The sequence below is a fragment of the Galeopterus variegatus genome, unplaced genomic scaffold, assembly GCF_000696425.1.
Source record: "Galeopterus variegatus unplaced genomic scaffold, G_variegatus-3.0.2 Scaffold1410, whole genome shotgun sequence".
Classification (NCBI taxonomy): Eukaryota; Metazoa; Chordata; class Mammalia; order Dermoptera; family Cynocephalidae; genus Galeopterus; species Galeopterus variegatus.
Genome location: NW_007727521.1, coordinates 532,089 through 547,015, shown reverse-complemented (window position 1 = coordinate 547,015; position 14,927 = coordinate 532,089). Strand labels below are relative to the sequence as shown.

The 14,927-nt window shown below is 43.2% G+C and overlaps 1 protein-coding gene across 1 annotated transcript in view; it reads right to left on the bottom strand.

Annotated features, from left to right (window-relative positions):
• Positions 1-12: 12 nt before the first annotated feature.
• Positions 13-14,927, bottom strand: part of AFF3 (AF4/FMR2 family, member 3) — a gene marked incomplete at its 5' end in the record, with an annotated part of 456,956 nt that continues 442,041 nt past the window's right edge. The window contains 5 exons of the mRNA XM_008576823.1: positions 13-687; positions 3,178-3,401; positions 3,551-3,600; positions 7,873-7,966; positions 9,805-9,876. Of these exons, the coding sequence (XP_008575045.1) occupies positions 566-687; positions 3,178-3,401; positions 3,551-3,600; positions 7,873-7,966; positions 9,805-9,876 (562 nt within the window). The remainder of the gene's footprint in view (positions 688-3,177; positions 3,402-3,550; positions 3,601-7,872; positions 7,967-9,804; positions 9,877-14,927) is intronic.

The following is a 14,927-nucleotide window of genomic DNA, read 5'->3' as shown; positions in this document are numbered from 1 at the left end:
CAAAAATAAATGACTTGTTTTCATTATTCAATTACCCATTAATACACAGCAATCAAAAAATAACTGGGGACTAGTATATTAATACTGAAAGTAATAGATAATATAAGAGCTAGGTTCACCTTAACTGGCAGTCAAGCTTTTGGTGTTCTGTATTGCACCTGGTTAACTAACCCATGAGATTTTGGTTGAATTTTCTAAGAAGTCATGGTTTAGCACTGGAACAGAAAGTGTGTGTCTGTGATTGTGTGTGTGCGCGTGTGTGTGTATGTCTATTTCCTCTAATTAGAAACGTCTGGTCACTTTGTCTAGCCTGGGATTATGGAAACTAGACAAAGAAAATGTCTTCTGAAGAGCTGTGTATCATACACACACACACACACAGAGGCAGCTTCTTATACACCCAAATATACAAACACACATGCCCTGGGAAAAGACTGTTGTTCAATGCCAAGAAAATGTTCACCAGTTTGATAAATGCTGTGGCCTGGAATTTCAGTAGCACAGTGTCCAGAACATTGAGCTGTCCGTGGAGATGAGAGCACAATCTGGCTCAAAGGCAAGGTCCCTATGACAGGTGGGCGCTGTTCCGCAGCCAGTGCAAGCCCTGCTGGGAGTACTGGACCAGGTGCTCCATGCTGCTGTGCAGGGTGACAGGCCCCATGAGCAGATCCAGGTCGTTGAAGAATTCTAGGGGATGGAGAGAGCCGTTAAAAGTGCTGCATGAGATAGGTGTGCTACTCTGAGCTCAGGACCTGAGTGACTTAAGAAAAAACTCCATTCATGGGCTCTATATAAATTAAGGACTCTTTATACCACCACGTGACCTTAGCATTCCCTTGAACAAAATAAAATTCAAGGATGGAGAACTCATCCTATATTCGAATAAATAAATAAACTATATCTGCCATTTCTAATTCAAATGAATAACATTTACTTAGCTAAATAGCAAACAAAATCCATATCCTCAGACTGCATTCAGCTAGTGTGGTAATGCTTCCCACCCTGAGTGGTAACATGGTTCTGCTGCCCCTTATCCCATGCTCAATTGTGGCACATGCTGAGCCCCTGGAGCGAGTCCAAGGGGAGAGGCTCTCGGCTCCTAGGGGCAAATAAGAGATGGGTACTGGGACATCTCTACTGAAGCCACCTTCTAGCTTCTGGCCATTCTCTGGGTTTACCCTTTCATTAAAGGTTTATTATGTGCCAAGGCACTCTGCCACCTGCAGGGGGTGGAGGTAGGGGAGGATACGAAGATGACTCATGTGTGGGCTCTGCTCTCTCAGAGTCACAGTTAGTGGCTGAGAAAGACAAATGTTCATATGCTACTCTGCTGTCATAGCTTGGGTCACAGAATGACAGTCCATGGAAGTAAGTGTCTGGGAGAAGTTTTACCAAGGTGCGCACATGCATGCTGGGGAAGGGAAGGGGAGGCTCAGGGAAGACTCTGCGTTGCAGGTGGCTGGGAGAATAGCCATGGCAGGAATCCAGGAGCCAAACAGAGCAGGAGGAGCAGCAGGGCAAGGGACCAATGCAGAGCTTGCGTTGGACACGTGGCACAGAGCCCTCTGGTGGGAGACATCTAGCAGGCAGCTGGCAGTACCATCTGAGCCTGGCCCGCTCAGCATCTCCCAAACTGGAGACATACATTTCTATACATCTGTTCCTTCTGTTTTGTCCACCTGTGACATTCACCCCACCCCACTGCAGCTACTCAACTGCTATGTGCTTTTCCAGACCCTGTTCCATGCCAGCTCCTCTAAAGAGCTTCTCCTGGTGGCCTCTGACCTCTGTGGCATTCCCACTGAACTTTCGCAATGCACCACCTCTGGGCTGCATGTTACGATAAAACTATCAGTTTATTATCAGTTTCTTGCACTCGGGATTCATGTGTGCCGTACATTCCTCATCTCAGCGTGACAGCCTGCTCTTGTCCTTAGAGACTTCTGCTATCATGGGAACATAATTTGCATTTAGTGGCCTGAAAGGGAGCTCAGATTTGCACTCTTACCTGTTGTGGGAAGGAGAGTAGTAAATTGGTATAATATTTCAGGAGAAAAGTTAACCACATATATCAAGATATATAAGCACATATATCTTGAGAGAATCTATATCTGTTGACCCCAAAATTCTACTCCCACAACTCTCTCCTAAGAAAATAATCACCTCTTACCTGTTGTGGGAAGGAGAGTAGTAAATTGGTATAATATTTCAGGAGAAAAGTTAACCACATATATCAAGATATATAAGCACATATATCTTGAAAGAATCTATATCTGTTGACCCCAAAATTCTACTCCCACAACTCTCTCCTAAGAAAATAATCAGAAATATGGATAAGGATTCATATAAGGATATTTATGATAACATTATTTGCCACAGTGGAAAAAAACTGGAAGAAATTTAAATGTCTAACAATAGAGAAATGATCTGAGAAATCATAATACTTTATGATTATGTAACCATTACATTATGATAGTTTTATAGAACCATCATAAAAGGTATTTTTGAACTAGTCAGCGACATGAGAAAATGCCTGCTATAATGATAAATGAAAAAAGACAGGATATAAAACTGTATATACACGATAATCTTATTTGGCAAAAATAATGTGTACTTGGAGAAGAAAGACTAGAAGAAACTTTGGTAGAATGTTAACAGTAGTTATTTCTTGGTGGTGAGATTACTAATGATTTAAAAACTTCTTCTCTATAGTCTTCTGTACTTTATAAATTTAGCCACAGTAAGCAAGCATTACTTTTATAATCAGTAAAGACAAACCTTATTTAAAGGGAAACACAGCTTGATGCTACATGTGAGACACTCTATTTTCCGCTGTGAGCAGCTGGCACTAAAGAGCTAGTGACGCTCATTCATTCGTTCATTTCCTCACTCAGCGTTGCAGGGCCCCAGCTGCATTCTGGGCACGGGGCTCGGTCTTAGGAGTACGAAGTTGAATGAAACGTAACCCCTGTCTGAGGGGTCGCACATGCATCCATACCTGTATCTGTGCCTGTCACCACCTGTCATCTACCTCACGTGATCTTCCACAGTGAGAAGAAAGGTAGGTAAAGGCACAGGAGGCCCCGAGTGAGGGGCAGGTGAGGAATGGTTTCACACAGTGGGTGACAGCTCCTACTCTTTCTCCTTTGTCCCCCAGCCCGAGGGAGGCGCACACACCTCTGTTCTCCTTGGCCAGGTTGTCCGCCATCTCCCAGTAGTCGTAGCTGTGGAGGATACTGTTGGTGATGCTGACGTGGTTGGCTGCCATCTGGTGGATGCGCTGCGGGATGCTGACGATGGTCGACGGGGACAGGGTGTTGGCGTTGGTGAGGCTGCCCTGAGACCCCACGGAGCTGGTGGGAGAGGGGTTGGGAGACATGGGGGATGGAGTTCCAGTGCTCCTGGAGGTGAGAGGTAGAAAAACCAGAGTGGAGAGGTGGAGACCAGGCGAGGCGGGGCAGCCCCTGCGGGCACTGAAAGCAGAGCAACGCGTGGCCCAGCATCATGCATTGTCTGGCTTATGGCATTGACTTTGGAAAAGTGAACTTACTTTCCACTGGCCCCCCATGGGGATGGGGCTTGGGCAGCTTTAGATGAATTCTGCAGGAAAAAAACAAAAACAAAAAGCAAAACATGGACAGTGAGTGGCCTCTGCTTAGGGTTAAACACCTGATAATAACATGTTCTCAGCTGACTGTCCGACAAGGAACAGCAGACACCGCGGATAAAATGCAGATTCACGGAAGGCGGACCTGGGCAGTGACACTTACGAGGTTGTTTGCTCCCCTCTGGAAGCTGGTCGGGGCACTGCATGGCCTGCTGGGTCCCGCAGTGCTATAATGAAGTGCTCACTCCACAGCCGGGGTTTTTATGTACAAATTTTAGGTACCAAACGAAACCGTAATCCCGCGGGTCAGCTGATCCTGAACCAGACTAATTTTTTATCATAAACTAGTCTAATTTTTCTGAAAAGGAAAAAAAGAGAAGGAACTCCCTTCTCCCCTAATGAATACCTTATATTTAAATGTAGGGGTTATTTGAAGAAGCCATTGATATACATTTATTTAATGCCTGAAAATATAGAAAACATCAAATGCTATTATTATTATTCTATTTATGAAGTTTAAAAATATTTCTCTTAAGGAAAGCTGCTCTTGAATATTCCTAAACAAATAAATTAAAATATATTTCCTTAACAGAAAGGATATTCAAGAATTCTAATTTATCTGAATATTCTGATTTAGGATGTTATGTTGCATAAGCCAGGTGTTTGCATCACGTGTTTAGAAGAAGTTCTGTCCTTGGCAAGGAAAGTTGCTAAATGCAGTTAAATTTCCTCTCGGACAGAAACCTATAGGACTGACGAAGAAAAAAAAACAGTCTTTGGGATGCTGATGGGACTGTTCCCTTCCAGAGGCAAGAACATAGCCTCAGCCTGGTTTCTGTGGGATAGAAAGAACTTTATGATACGGTGACTGATTTTTCTTGTTTTATTGCATGTGTAATCAAAATAGGAAGCAATGGCCTGTCAGAACTCACAGGGACTGCAGCAACAGCAGGGTATAAAAGTTAGGGTAGAATCGCAGACCATGCCACTGTCTCGGAGAATGAAACCATTTTCATGGAGAGAATTAAAGAAACATTCCTTAGAAGGAGTGCCAATCTCCCCTCTGACACAGTGTGAAGGACACTTTTCTCAACCTGGTGCAGCTGCATCGATAACTTTGCCTCTACTTTGTGATGCAGCTCTAGGAATGCAATGTACGCAGTGGACACTCTGCACATAGGAACACTGCAGGAGAGAGGGACATGGTGTTGGGGTTCCAGAAGCAGTCCAGAGAAGGGAGTTGAAGGGGCAGAGGAGTCTTCAGCCCTCTTCCCCTGTTGGACTGAGCAGGACTGGAGCCATGCTGGGACCTAAAGCTGTGTGGGCTGTGGAGAGGGGAAGGACTATTTAAAGGACAGTTTTTTTCTCTCCACTCTTTCTTCCCATCCCCTGACTTTCTTATCTTGCTGGCTAAGTAGGAAAACAAGCCAAGAAGCTAATTAGCACTTTGCAAAGCTAATAGTTCTTTCTTTGAGACAGAGTTTTGAGAAATGATCAAGGTCAAATGACTGAAGCTGACCTTGGACACCAGCCAAGTTCACCAGCGCAAATCAGAATCTTGCAGGGTCCTGAGATAACAGCGAAGATGAGAACAGAAACCAGATGAGGCCCTGGTGAGACCTTGTACCTGACCCATAGAAACGGACCCCTTGCAGCTCACATCTCCTTGTCTCCTGCTTTTCACCTCCCACATCCCATCACTTCCTTTAAAAAGCTCTCGGTAAACCTAAGTCTTTGAGATGGGATCGCCTACCATTTCTTTCAGCTGAATACATCTGCTTTTCTAACAGCAACCATTTGACTTCTGAGTTTTTTTTCTTTCCTTCTCAAGGGATCGGGGAGCTGGACCTGAGTCTGGTAACACCCCTACTACTAAGTCCTGGGACCAAAAAAACATAGGCAGGAATGAAGTCCTTTTTTCAGACAGCTCTGTACCAATAAAACACATCCTCTATTGCCAAACTGTCATTGTTACCTGCAGGTTTCATAGTCTCTGAAATTTAAGCAGCATTTAAATAGCCTTTGAGGGCCGGCCCGGTGGCGCACTCGGAAGAGTGCGGCGCTTGGAAGCGCGGCGGAGCACTCAGAAGAGTGCAGCGGCGCTCCCGCCGAGGGTTCGGATCCCATATAGAGAACGGTCCGCTCACTGGTTGAGCACGGTGCAGGCGCAACACCAAGGGTTGCGATCCCGTTACCGGTCACGAAAAAAGACAAAAAGGGAAAACAAACAAACAAAAAATAAATAAATAGCCTTTGAAACTTTTTACCTAAAGAGTACAAAGTTTCCGTTAGGAGGAATAAGTTCTGGGAAACTTGCACACTTGAAAATTGCTAAGAGAGCAGCTTTAAAAGTTCCCATCACAAAAATGGTAAGTATGTGAGGTGATGGATATGTTAGTTAACTTGATTTAATCATTCCACAAGGTATACATATATAAAAACATCACATTGTATACCATAAATATATATGATGTCATTGGTAAATTAAAAACATTAAAAAAGGGGCCGGCCCGGTGGCACACTGGATAGTGCGCCGCTTGGGAAGCGCGGTGGCGCTCCCGCCCGAGGGTTCGGATCCCACATACAGACCGGTTCCCGCTCACTGGCTGAGCGAGGCGCGGGAGCAACACCGAGGGTTCTGATCCCGTTGCCGTTCCCCGGAGTGGTACGGGGGCAACACTGAGGGTTGCGATCCGTTGCCGGACACGGAAAAAGAGAGGCGGGAGGAAGCTCTAGCGCGCAGCTCTCGCTGCCTCCCGGTGGCTGCCGGCTTTTCCGAAAGCCTGCCCCTTCCACCTGGCTTTACTCCCTTGGCTTTTTACTTACTTTATTGGGCTATAATTAGATCGAATGAAGTAACAGATACTAATGTGCTTCATAAACAATAAAAACACTATGCTGAGTAGTTTACATCATTTTATTTTCTATAACTATAACATTTTGTATTATATTATTTAATATATTGTATTATATTAAGTATATTAATATTCATATATTATATGGTATATTAATATTAATATACTATATTATAATTAATTTAATATCTCCTTTTTTCAAGCATTTTTCTGGACTGTAATAACTCTCTTTAGTATTAGCTCTTAGATTCTCAATTTCTGAAAATTACTGACCTTGCCTTGAGGCATCCTAAGTAAAGGGAGAGCTCAGTGCCGGTTCTTGTCATTATGTCATGATGGTCAATGGTCCGAGAAAGTTACCTCCTTGGCTTAGCACCTGGCCGTGCCACATGCACAACCAGGAAGGAGGCGGCAGGCTGGACACAGCCCAAGCAACCCCCAACAGAGCTGGTCGTCAGAGATAATCTCTGAGGAGTGGAGGTTGGGAATTACAGGATCTAAAATGATGGTTGTGTATCTGACTGACAAAAGGTTGGTGGAGACAGAGTTGGTGTAACTTCTTTTTTATGCCACATGCACAACCAGGAAGGAGGCGGCAGGCTGGACACAGCCCAAGCAACCCCCAACAGAACTGGTCGTCAGAGATAATCTCTGAGGAGTGGAGGTTGGGAATTACAGGATCTAAAACGATGGTTGTGTATCTGACTGACAAAAGGTTGGTGGAGACAGAGTTGGTGTAACTTCTTTTTTCTATAGTTAAATAGACAGAGAAGAGGCCCAGAAATCTCAAGCAAATTATTAACTTAATGTCCACTACACACAGTACATCACAGAAGGGCTTTTTTCCCCCCTCCCATTGAAAATAATTTCATTCCCTTGAGATAAGTAAAAGTTGGCAATTTACTTATCTTATAGTTACACATTGTTACACATTACTTACATAGTTACACATTACTTACTTATAGTTACACATTGCTATCTAGTGCCTCTAACAAGCCATCTCTTACCATCTTAAATATCAGCTCTATTAAATATTAAATTAGTTACTGGAGACTAGCTAAGAGGATATAGCTCTTTGCAGTTACTTCTAAGAGGAAGAAGCTCTAAGTGAACATGAGAAATTTATGTTAGCTCTAAGGAGGAATTTCCTAGGACAATGGAACAAGTAACTGGATCTTCTTTCTCTTGAGGCCATAAAAATACTTGGATTAGAAGGCAGGGGGATAAAGTCGATGAGCCCTCAAGGCCCATTCTCTGAGCCCTGAAAGCCACAAGTGTGGAGTCCATAACTGAGGTCAGTCTGGAGACCAGAGGTGATCTCTGTCAGCCCCAAAGCAACGGGCTCTAAAACGCCCTTGACTGGAAGACAACTGAATACAAGAACAATGCTGCTCATTAGCCAGACAGTACCTTGAAGTAGTCGATAAGTGCTTTTGAATACTTGACAGCGTGGTCCCTTTTGAGTCGGAACATCCGCCAGTAAAGGAGAGCCAGGCATCGGTAACTGCAGCAGGAAAAGAGGAATGGGCCCGGAGAGCGTTAGCGTGTCCTTGGCAAACAAGACTGAAGAAGATATCTTCTTGTTCCAAGGCACTCAGTATGTACATACATGTCAGAATCTGACCTTCCTTTTGTCCAGAAATACATAATTAGAAACTCCAAGGAGGTACGCTATAAATATATTACCACTAGAGCCCTGCATATTGGATATTAGATATTAGCTTTATCTCCTCTTTGCTGGGTAACAGGGGAGGGCCGCTTTCTTCTCCCACCACGAGAGGGCGGTGTGTGCCCGTGAGAGGCGGGAGGAAGCTCTAGCGCGCAGCTCTCGCTGCCTCCCGGTGGCTGCCGGCTTTTCCGAAAGCCTGCCCCTTCCACCTGGCTTTACTCCCTTGGCTTTTTACTTACTTTATTGGGCTATAATTAGATCGAATGAAGTAACAGATACTAATGTGCTTCATAAACAATAAAAACACTATGCTGAGTAGTTTACATCATTTTATTTTCTATAACTATAACATTTTGTATTATATTATTTAATATATTGTATTATATTAAGTATATTAATATTCATATATTATATGGTATATTAATATTAATATACTATATTATAATTAATTTAATATCAATATACTATATTAATATTAATATACTATATGATAATTAATTTAATATTGATATACTATATATTAATATTAATATACTATATAGTATATGATATACTATATATTTATATAGTATATAGTATATTAATATTAATATATAGTATATCAATATTAAATTAATTATCAATTAATAATTAATATATTAATATTAAATTAGTTATTAATATAATTAATATTAAATATATGTTAATATTAATATATTATATTTAATATAATATATTGTGTTAATTATTAATCATCATTAATTTATCATCCCAATGTGGAACTTAAAGTTTGAAAAGAGCACCGAAAGCATTTCCTGACACTTAGCCTCTTTGCCTCGGCACTCGTATCACGTTTATTTGCTAACGCAGTTTGGTGCTGACATGCTAGAACACCAACACACCAAATACAACTTAGTAGTCTCCTAGATTCCAGATGGCATGATGATGAGAAACAACCTGAGACTCTCTTTTTTGTGTATGTTGCTGTTACGTTTTTTGAGACTCAATTTGATTCTCTAACGAGCAGATCTGGTTATAGAGTGGAATATGAACCTTTGGAGAGCAAAAAATTTCAGATCCCTTTTACAGGAGGGACCAACAGAGAGGTGTCCTGTGATTTGGGAGTAGGGTGAGGTGTCCTGAGGAGATGCCAGGGGGAAAATTATTATCATTATTATCACATATTCATTATCATTGTAATCATTATAATCACAGAAAAAGTCTATTACAAACTGCATAACATCTTGAAATAAATTATTTTGTTATCAAAATATAATGAGCTGCTCCTCAGTCTAATGCATCGCCTTGATTCAGTCAAACTAATCCCACATGTAAAGCAACACATGAATTATTTTGATTGCACCTAAAAGGTTAAACATAACAGAAATTCCACTGAATGCTCAATTTGCATTCAAATTACTAAAATATGGACCTATCTGATTTTAACACACACACACACATACAGAAAAAAATTATCCCTGTGTAATCGACCTGTGGATTTCCAATCTCAGTGAATTCAGATCATACATTGTACAGCAGCAGGAAGTGGTCTGGACTCGCTCTGGTCATTAGGACCACGCGGGGCTTTGTATTTCAGAAGGCACTAGGAAAACATTATGCATTTCAGCACCTGGTTTGCCAAAGAGGACAAATGAGGCTGGGGATGCCGTTCTGCACTGAGATGAGCTACTCACCATAATGCAGCCAGCTGCTTGTCCTCTGGTGTGGCATTGGGGCCCGAGTGGGTTTTTAGTCTCATAGCATACCTAGAAAAAGCAACAACAAAAAAAGCAAAGAAATTAAAAAATGCTTTTTTACTAACAACAGAGCCTTTCCTACGATGGTAGCTCTCTCTGTCCAAGGGTTCGTTTTCCACAGGGCCTGCTGCTCCTGCTTTCCTTCAAGCTACCTGATGTTGCTGCATTTTCCCCAAGCTTCACATTACTGTGATGATGAGAACAAGATGACTTTTATGACGCCTCACTACCTTCCGCTCTCCAACAATGAGTTCAAATGCTACAGATTGTTGGAAGGATTGCCAGTTCAAGAACTATTCATATATATGATAACATGCCCATTTTTCCAAATTTTGATTTGTGGCTGAGTGGCTGACAGCTGGAGGCAAAGTTCAATCCTGCTGGGCTTACCTCCAGGAGAATTTTCATCCCTGATACTCAGATGAGTGCTGAGATCTACCCCTTCCTCTTTATTATGTAACTCTTACTTTGACTGCAGTGTAAGTGTCCTCGGTACTTTTTAATCTATATTTGCCTCTACAGACGTGTTATGAGAAACTAGTGGCTTTCATGGACTACCCTTAATTCCATTTATTTCTCTGAATCAAAAGGACTGTGGCTATTGTTTTCTCCCCAAAACGAACCAAGTTACATATGAGGGCAGTTCAAAAAGTTCATGGAAAGATTCATATTATTTTTAATTCTATTTTTCCACAGATTTCTTGAAGTACCCTCTTATGCAGACTCTTTGGGAGAGCTGAGGCAGTAAATGGAATTGTCAGAGTCCTAGGTTCAAATCCCAGCTCAGCTACTTTTTAGTTGTCACAGCTTAGTAAATGTGTTAACATCTTTAACCCTCCATTTCCTTATCTATAAAATGAGACTAATACTGCCGATCACACAGCATTGTTGTAAGGATTAACCCAGATTGTGTCTGTAAAGCTCTTGGCATAGTGGGCTGGCTGCTGAACTGTTCAAGAAATGATACTGTTATTATCACAGCATTTCTACAGTGTGCAGATCTGCAGTGTTTCGAGTGCACCTCTCTGCATTGTTTTCATCACGGCTGCTCTGGGTATTATACATATAAGGGTACTTCAGAAGGTTTATGAAGAGATTCGTATTATGTTCTAATTCTATTTTTCTATGAACTTTTTGGAGTATGCTCATATATGATATTGCAATTTATTGGTATCAACATCCCGCCACTTTGAGTGAAGTATGGAAGGCCTCCTTCCAGCTAGTGCCTTTTCCTTCCCTACTTTTTTCTGGTTTTGGTGCTGGCTGGTACGAGATGTGAACCCTCGAGCTGGGTGTCGCCAGCACCACACGCTCTCAAGTGAGCTACCAGCCGGCCCCCTGCCCGACTTTTAAATAACACGTCTTGAGTATCAGCTAGTGTTATAATTTTTGTTTCAGTCACCAAACACAATTTATAAAACCCACAAAGAGGGCAGTTTATTGTATGTATCTATATTTCTGTTCTTTCTTCCTTCCCGATGCTCCAAGATTTCTTCTTTTGTCTTTTCCTTTCCTTCTGAGGGACTTCCTTTAGCCAGTCTTGAAGTGTGGGTCTGTTAGAGCCAAATGCTTTTAGTTTTCCTTAGACTGAGAATATCTTTATTTCCCTTCATTCCTGTTCTTTCCTGCAGCATTTGGCAAACGCCGTGCCACATCCTCCTGGCCTCCATGGTTTCAGATGAGAAGTCTGATACCACTCGGGTTGGTGGTCCCCTACAGGTGACGTGTCATTTCTCTCTGGTCTCTTTCAGGATTTCTTTCTTTGTGTTTAGATCTCAGAAATGTCATTATAATGTGCCTTGGCATGCATTTCCTTAGATTAATCCCATCGGGGGTTTTCTCATATTCTTGAGGTGGTAGGTTTACGTCTTTTGCACGGCACGTTTCAGCTATTCCTTCTTCAAACACTCTCCGCCCCACTCTCTCTTCCTCTTCTTCTGGGACTCCAATGACACAAATGTTGGCTCTTTCGTTATTGTGCTTGAGGCCCCATTCATTTATTTTTTCAGTCTATTTCCTCCCTGTGGCTCAAATTGGGTAAATACTCATTTCTGTTCTCAAGTTTATTGATTCTACCCTGTCATCTCCCCTCTACTATTTAGCCTGTCCAGTGACATTTTTGTTTCTGTCATCATATTTTTTCAGTTCTAAAATTTCCATCTGGTTCTTTTTTTAAAAATAACTTCCATTTAGGGCCGGTCCGGTGGCGCACTGCTACAGTGCGCCACTTGGGAGCGCGGTGGCACTCTCGCCGAGGGTTCGGATCCCACATACAGACCGGCCGCTCACTGGCTGAGCGAGGTGCGGGCGCAGCACTGAGGGTTGCGATCCCGTTGCCGGTCCCGGTCCGGTACGGGCGCGACACTGAGGGTTGCCATCCGTTGCCGGGCACGAAAAAAGACAAAAAGACAAAAAAAACAAAACAAAACAAAAAAACTTCCATTTATCTGACAAGACTTTCCATTTTCTGTTTGTTGGAAGGGAATTGTAATTGTGTATTGTAGCATTTTTATGATGGCTGCTTTAAAATCCTTGTTGGATAATTCCAACATCTCAATCGTCTTGGTGTCGGTGTCAGTTGACCATCTTTTTCCATTCCAGCTGTGATCTACCTGGTTCTTAGGATGATGGGTGAGTTTCCACTGTATTCTGGACAGACATTTTGGCTATTACGTTAGGAGATTCTGGGCACTACTTAAATCCTTTCTTTTAGCAGGCAGTCACTCTGTTTAGGTTTAGCAGGTAGGCCCTGGCCTACTTTTGAGGCTGTGGTTCCAATTATAATTTAATATTCAGAGCCTTCCTGGTACTATTTTGGTCTGTTCGATTGATGTGATGCCCCTGGGGCTCCAGCTGGTCCCTAATGGTGGGTTGGGGTGAGGTGGTGGGAGGGAAGTTTCCCCAGGTGGGCTCTTATGGTAGCTGTGCTCCACTTTGCAGTGTCCCTTGGCCCTGTGGAATTCCTTGGTGAGAAAGGAATTCTCCCACCTATGGGGGCAAAGAGTACATCCTAGGTTGGATGCTTCTGGCGAGATCCCCTTTGCCAGTGCTCCTGGTCCCCCAGTGTCTCTCAGTAGGGGACAGGAGGGTCAGGGTTGGTGGGCAGTGTGCAGATTTAGGTGGCGATTAATGCTGTTTTCTAACTCAGGTTAAAAAAAATCCCTTTGCCTTAGTTTGCTGGTTAGTTTAAGGGATTCTATTCTTTCTGATGTATGTAGAAGATGGACTGTGCTCTCTACCTGTGCAAGGTTACTTGCATCAGTGAGCATAACAGGTGTGGCACCCCAGTGCCCCAGGTGTGTCTGATTGGCATCAGGCTTTTTTTCTTGTTGGGATTTGTTGTTTTTAAAAATGTGAATGCATTTAAGCAGGCTTTGATACTCCAGTTCACTGCAGGCTCTATGGCTTGCTTATTCATTCATTCCTCAAGTATTTATTGAGCACATACTATGTGCCAGGAACTGTTGTAGGGACTGGGATACATCCATGAACAAATCAGACAAAAAAAATCCTGTGCTTGTGGCACTCATATTCTAGGGTCTCTTACCACTTTGTACCTATCCTGTTTCACCCACTTCCTTCCCCACCTGCCTGTGAGCATCTGAGACTGAGCTGCCTTTTGAGGAAGGAATGTGAGGATCTAGAACATTTTAGAGTGACTTTTTTTTTTTTGTCTTTCTTCATGTCCGGCAATGGATCGCAACCCTCAGTGTCGCGCCCGCACTGGACCGGGACCGGCAACGGGATCACAACCCTCGGTGCTGCGCCCGCACCTCGCTTAGCCAGTGAGCGGGAACCGGTCTGTATGTGGGATCCGAACCCTCGGCGGGAGCGCCGAAGTGCACTGTAGCAGTGCGCCACTGGGCCGGCCCTAGAGTAATTTTAACAGTTTTTTTACTCTGCTGTTTTCTTTCCTTCACTGCTGAAAATACTGCACCATATTAGAAGATAGTATAAAGGAATCACCAATACATTGGTTCAGTAGAAATATTTTAATAAGAAAAATGACTGAGCAGTGTTGACTTTCAAAACATTCTTGAGAGATGCTTTTTGGAGGTGATGTGTTTTCTGATGTTGGGATAACAGTTTCAAAGGCTGGAAACTATTTATGGAAGGAGAGGGGTGTAAAATACCAACTAACACCTTCACGCCATTGTAGACAAAAAGACTAAAACTTGAGATGATTAGAAATCTTCCATGTGGTATGGTGGGACGTGGTAAGAAATACCTCAGCTGATTTAGGTTGCATAGAACCCCAGAATCAGGACAGCCCCTTAAAGATAGTTTTAGGAACAATTATTTCCCATAATGGAGATGTATTAGACATGATCCCATGCAGTTAAAGCAGCTAAAAACACAAACCATATTACAAAAGTTCTCAGTAGGGTTAATGAATGAAATTCCCTTAATGGTTCATTGAAGAGACTGTCAGGTTGTGCCTTTCCAGGTCTCCACCACAGAAGACAAGTGTCTCCCACGGAACACCTTGAGGTGTCCTGCCAGAAACTCTGCTCCGGTCATGTCACATGTGGTGGGATGTGATGCTAGGGTATGGTGCTCACATACGGGTTTCAGACCAGAACACTGTGAGCAGCCCCTAAGACAGTGCCTGGCAGGGTGGCTTTTCCTTCCATAACCCCCCCTGCCCCCAGTCTTCTTTATTTTCATTAAATGCTCCTGAATCATTTACTGATAGAGTTAAGATTTAGATTACACTAATCTGAACCAGATTTTTTTTAAAAAGCAGCTTCTATAGGTGAAGTGAGTTCCAAATCCACTACTTCCTTGCTGGTGAGGCAGGCATGTCCCAGCCCTTCAGACTCCACGGCGTCCCTCCACAGGCGGGGTCACAGTGGCCATCCCGCATCACTCACAAAGAGCCCAGGAGGCGGGGTGTGCCAAAGCACTCTGACAGTCTCCCATTCGGATTTAGGGGATGAGCTCTGGTTCCTGGTGGCTGATGGTGCAGGCTGACATTCTGTTCCTTGTATTCACAGCATTTACAAACATTCCTCCCCCCCCCCCCCCCCCCCCCCCCCCCCCCCCCCCCCCCCCCCCCC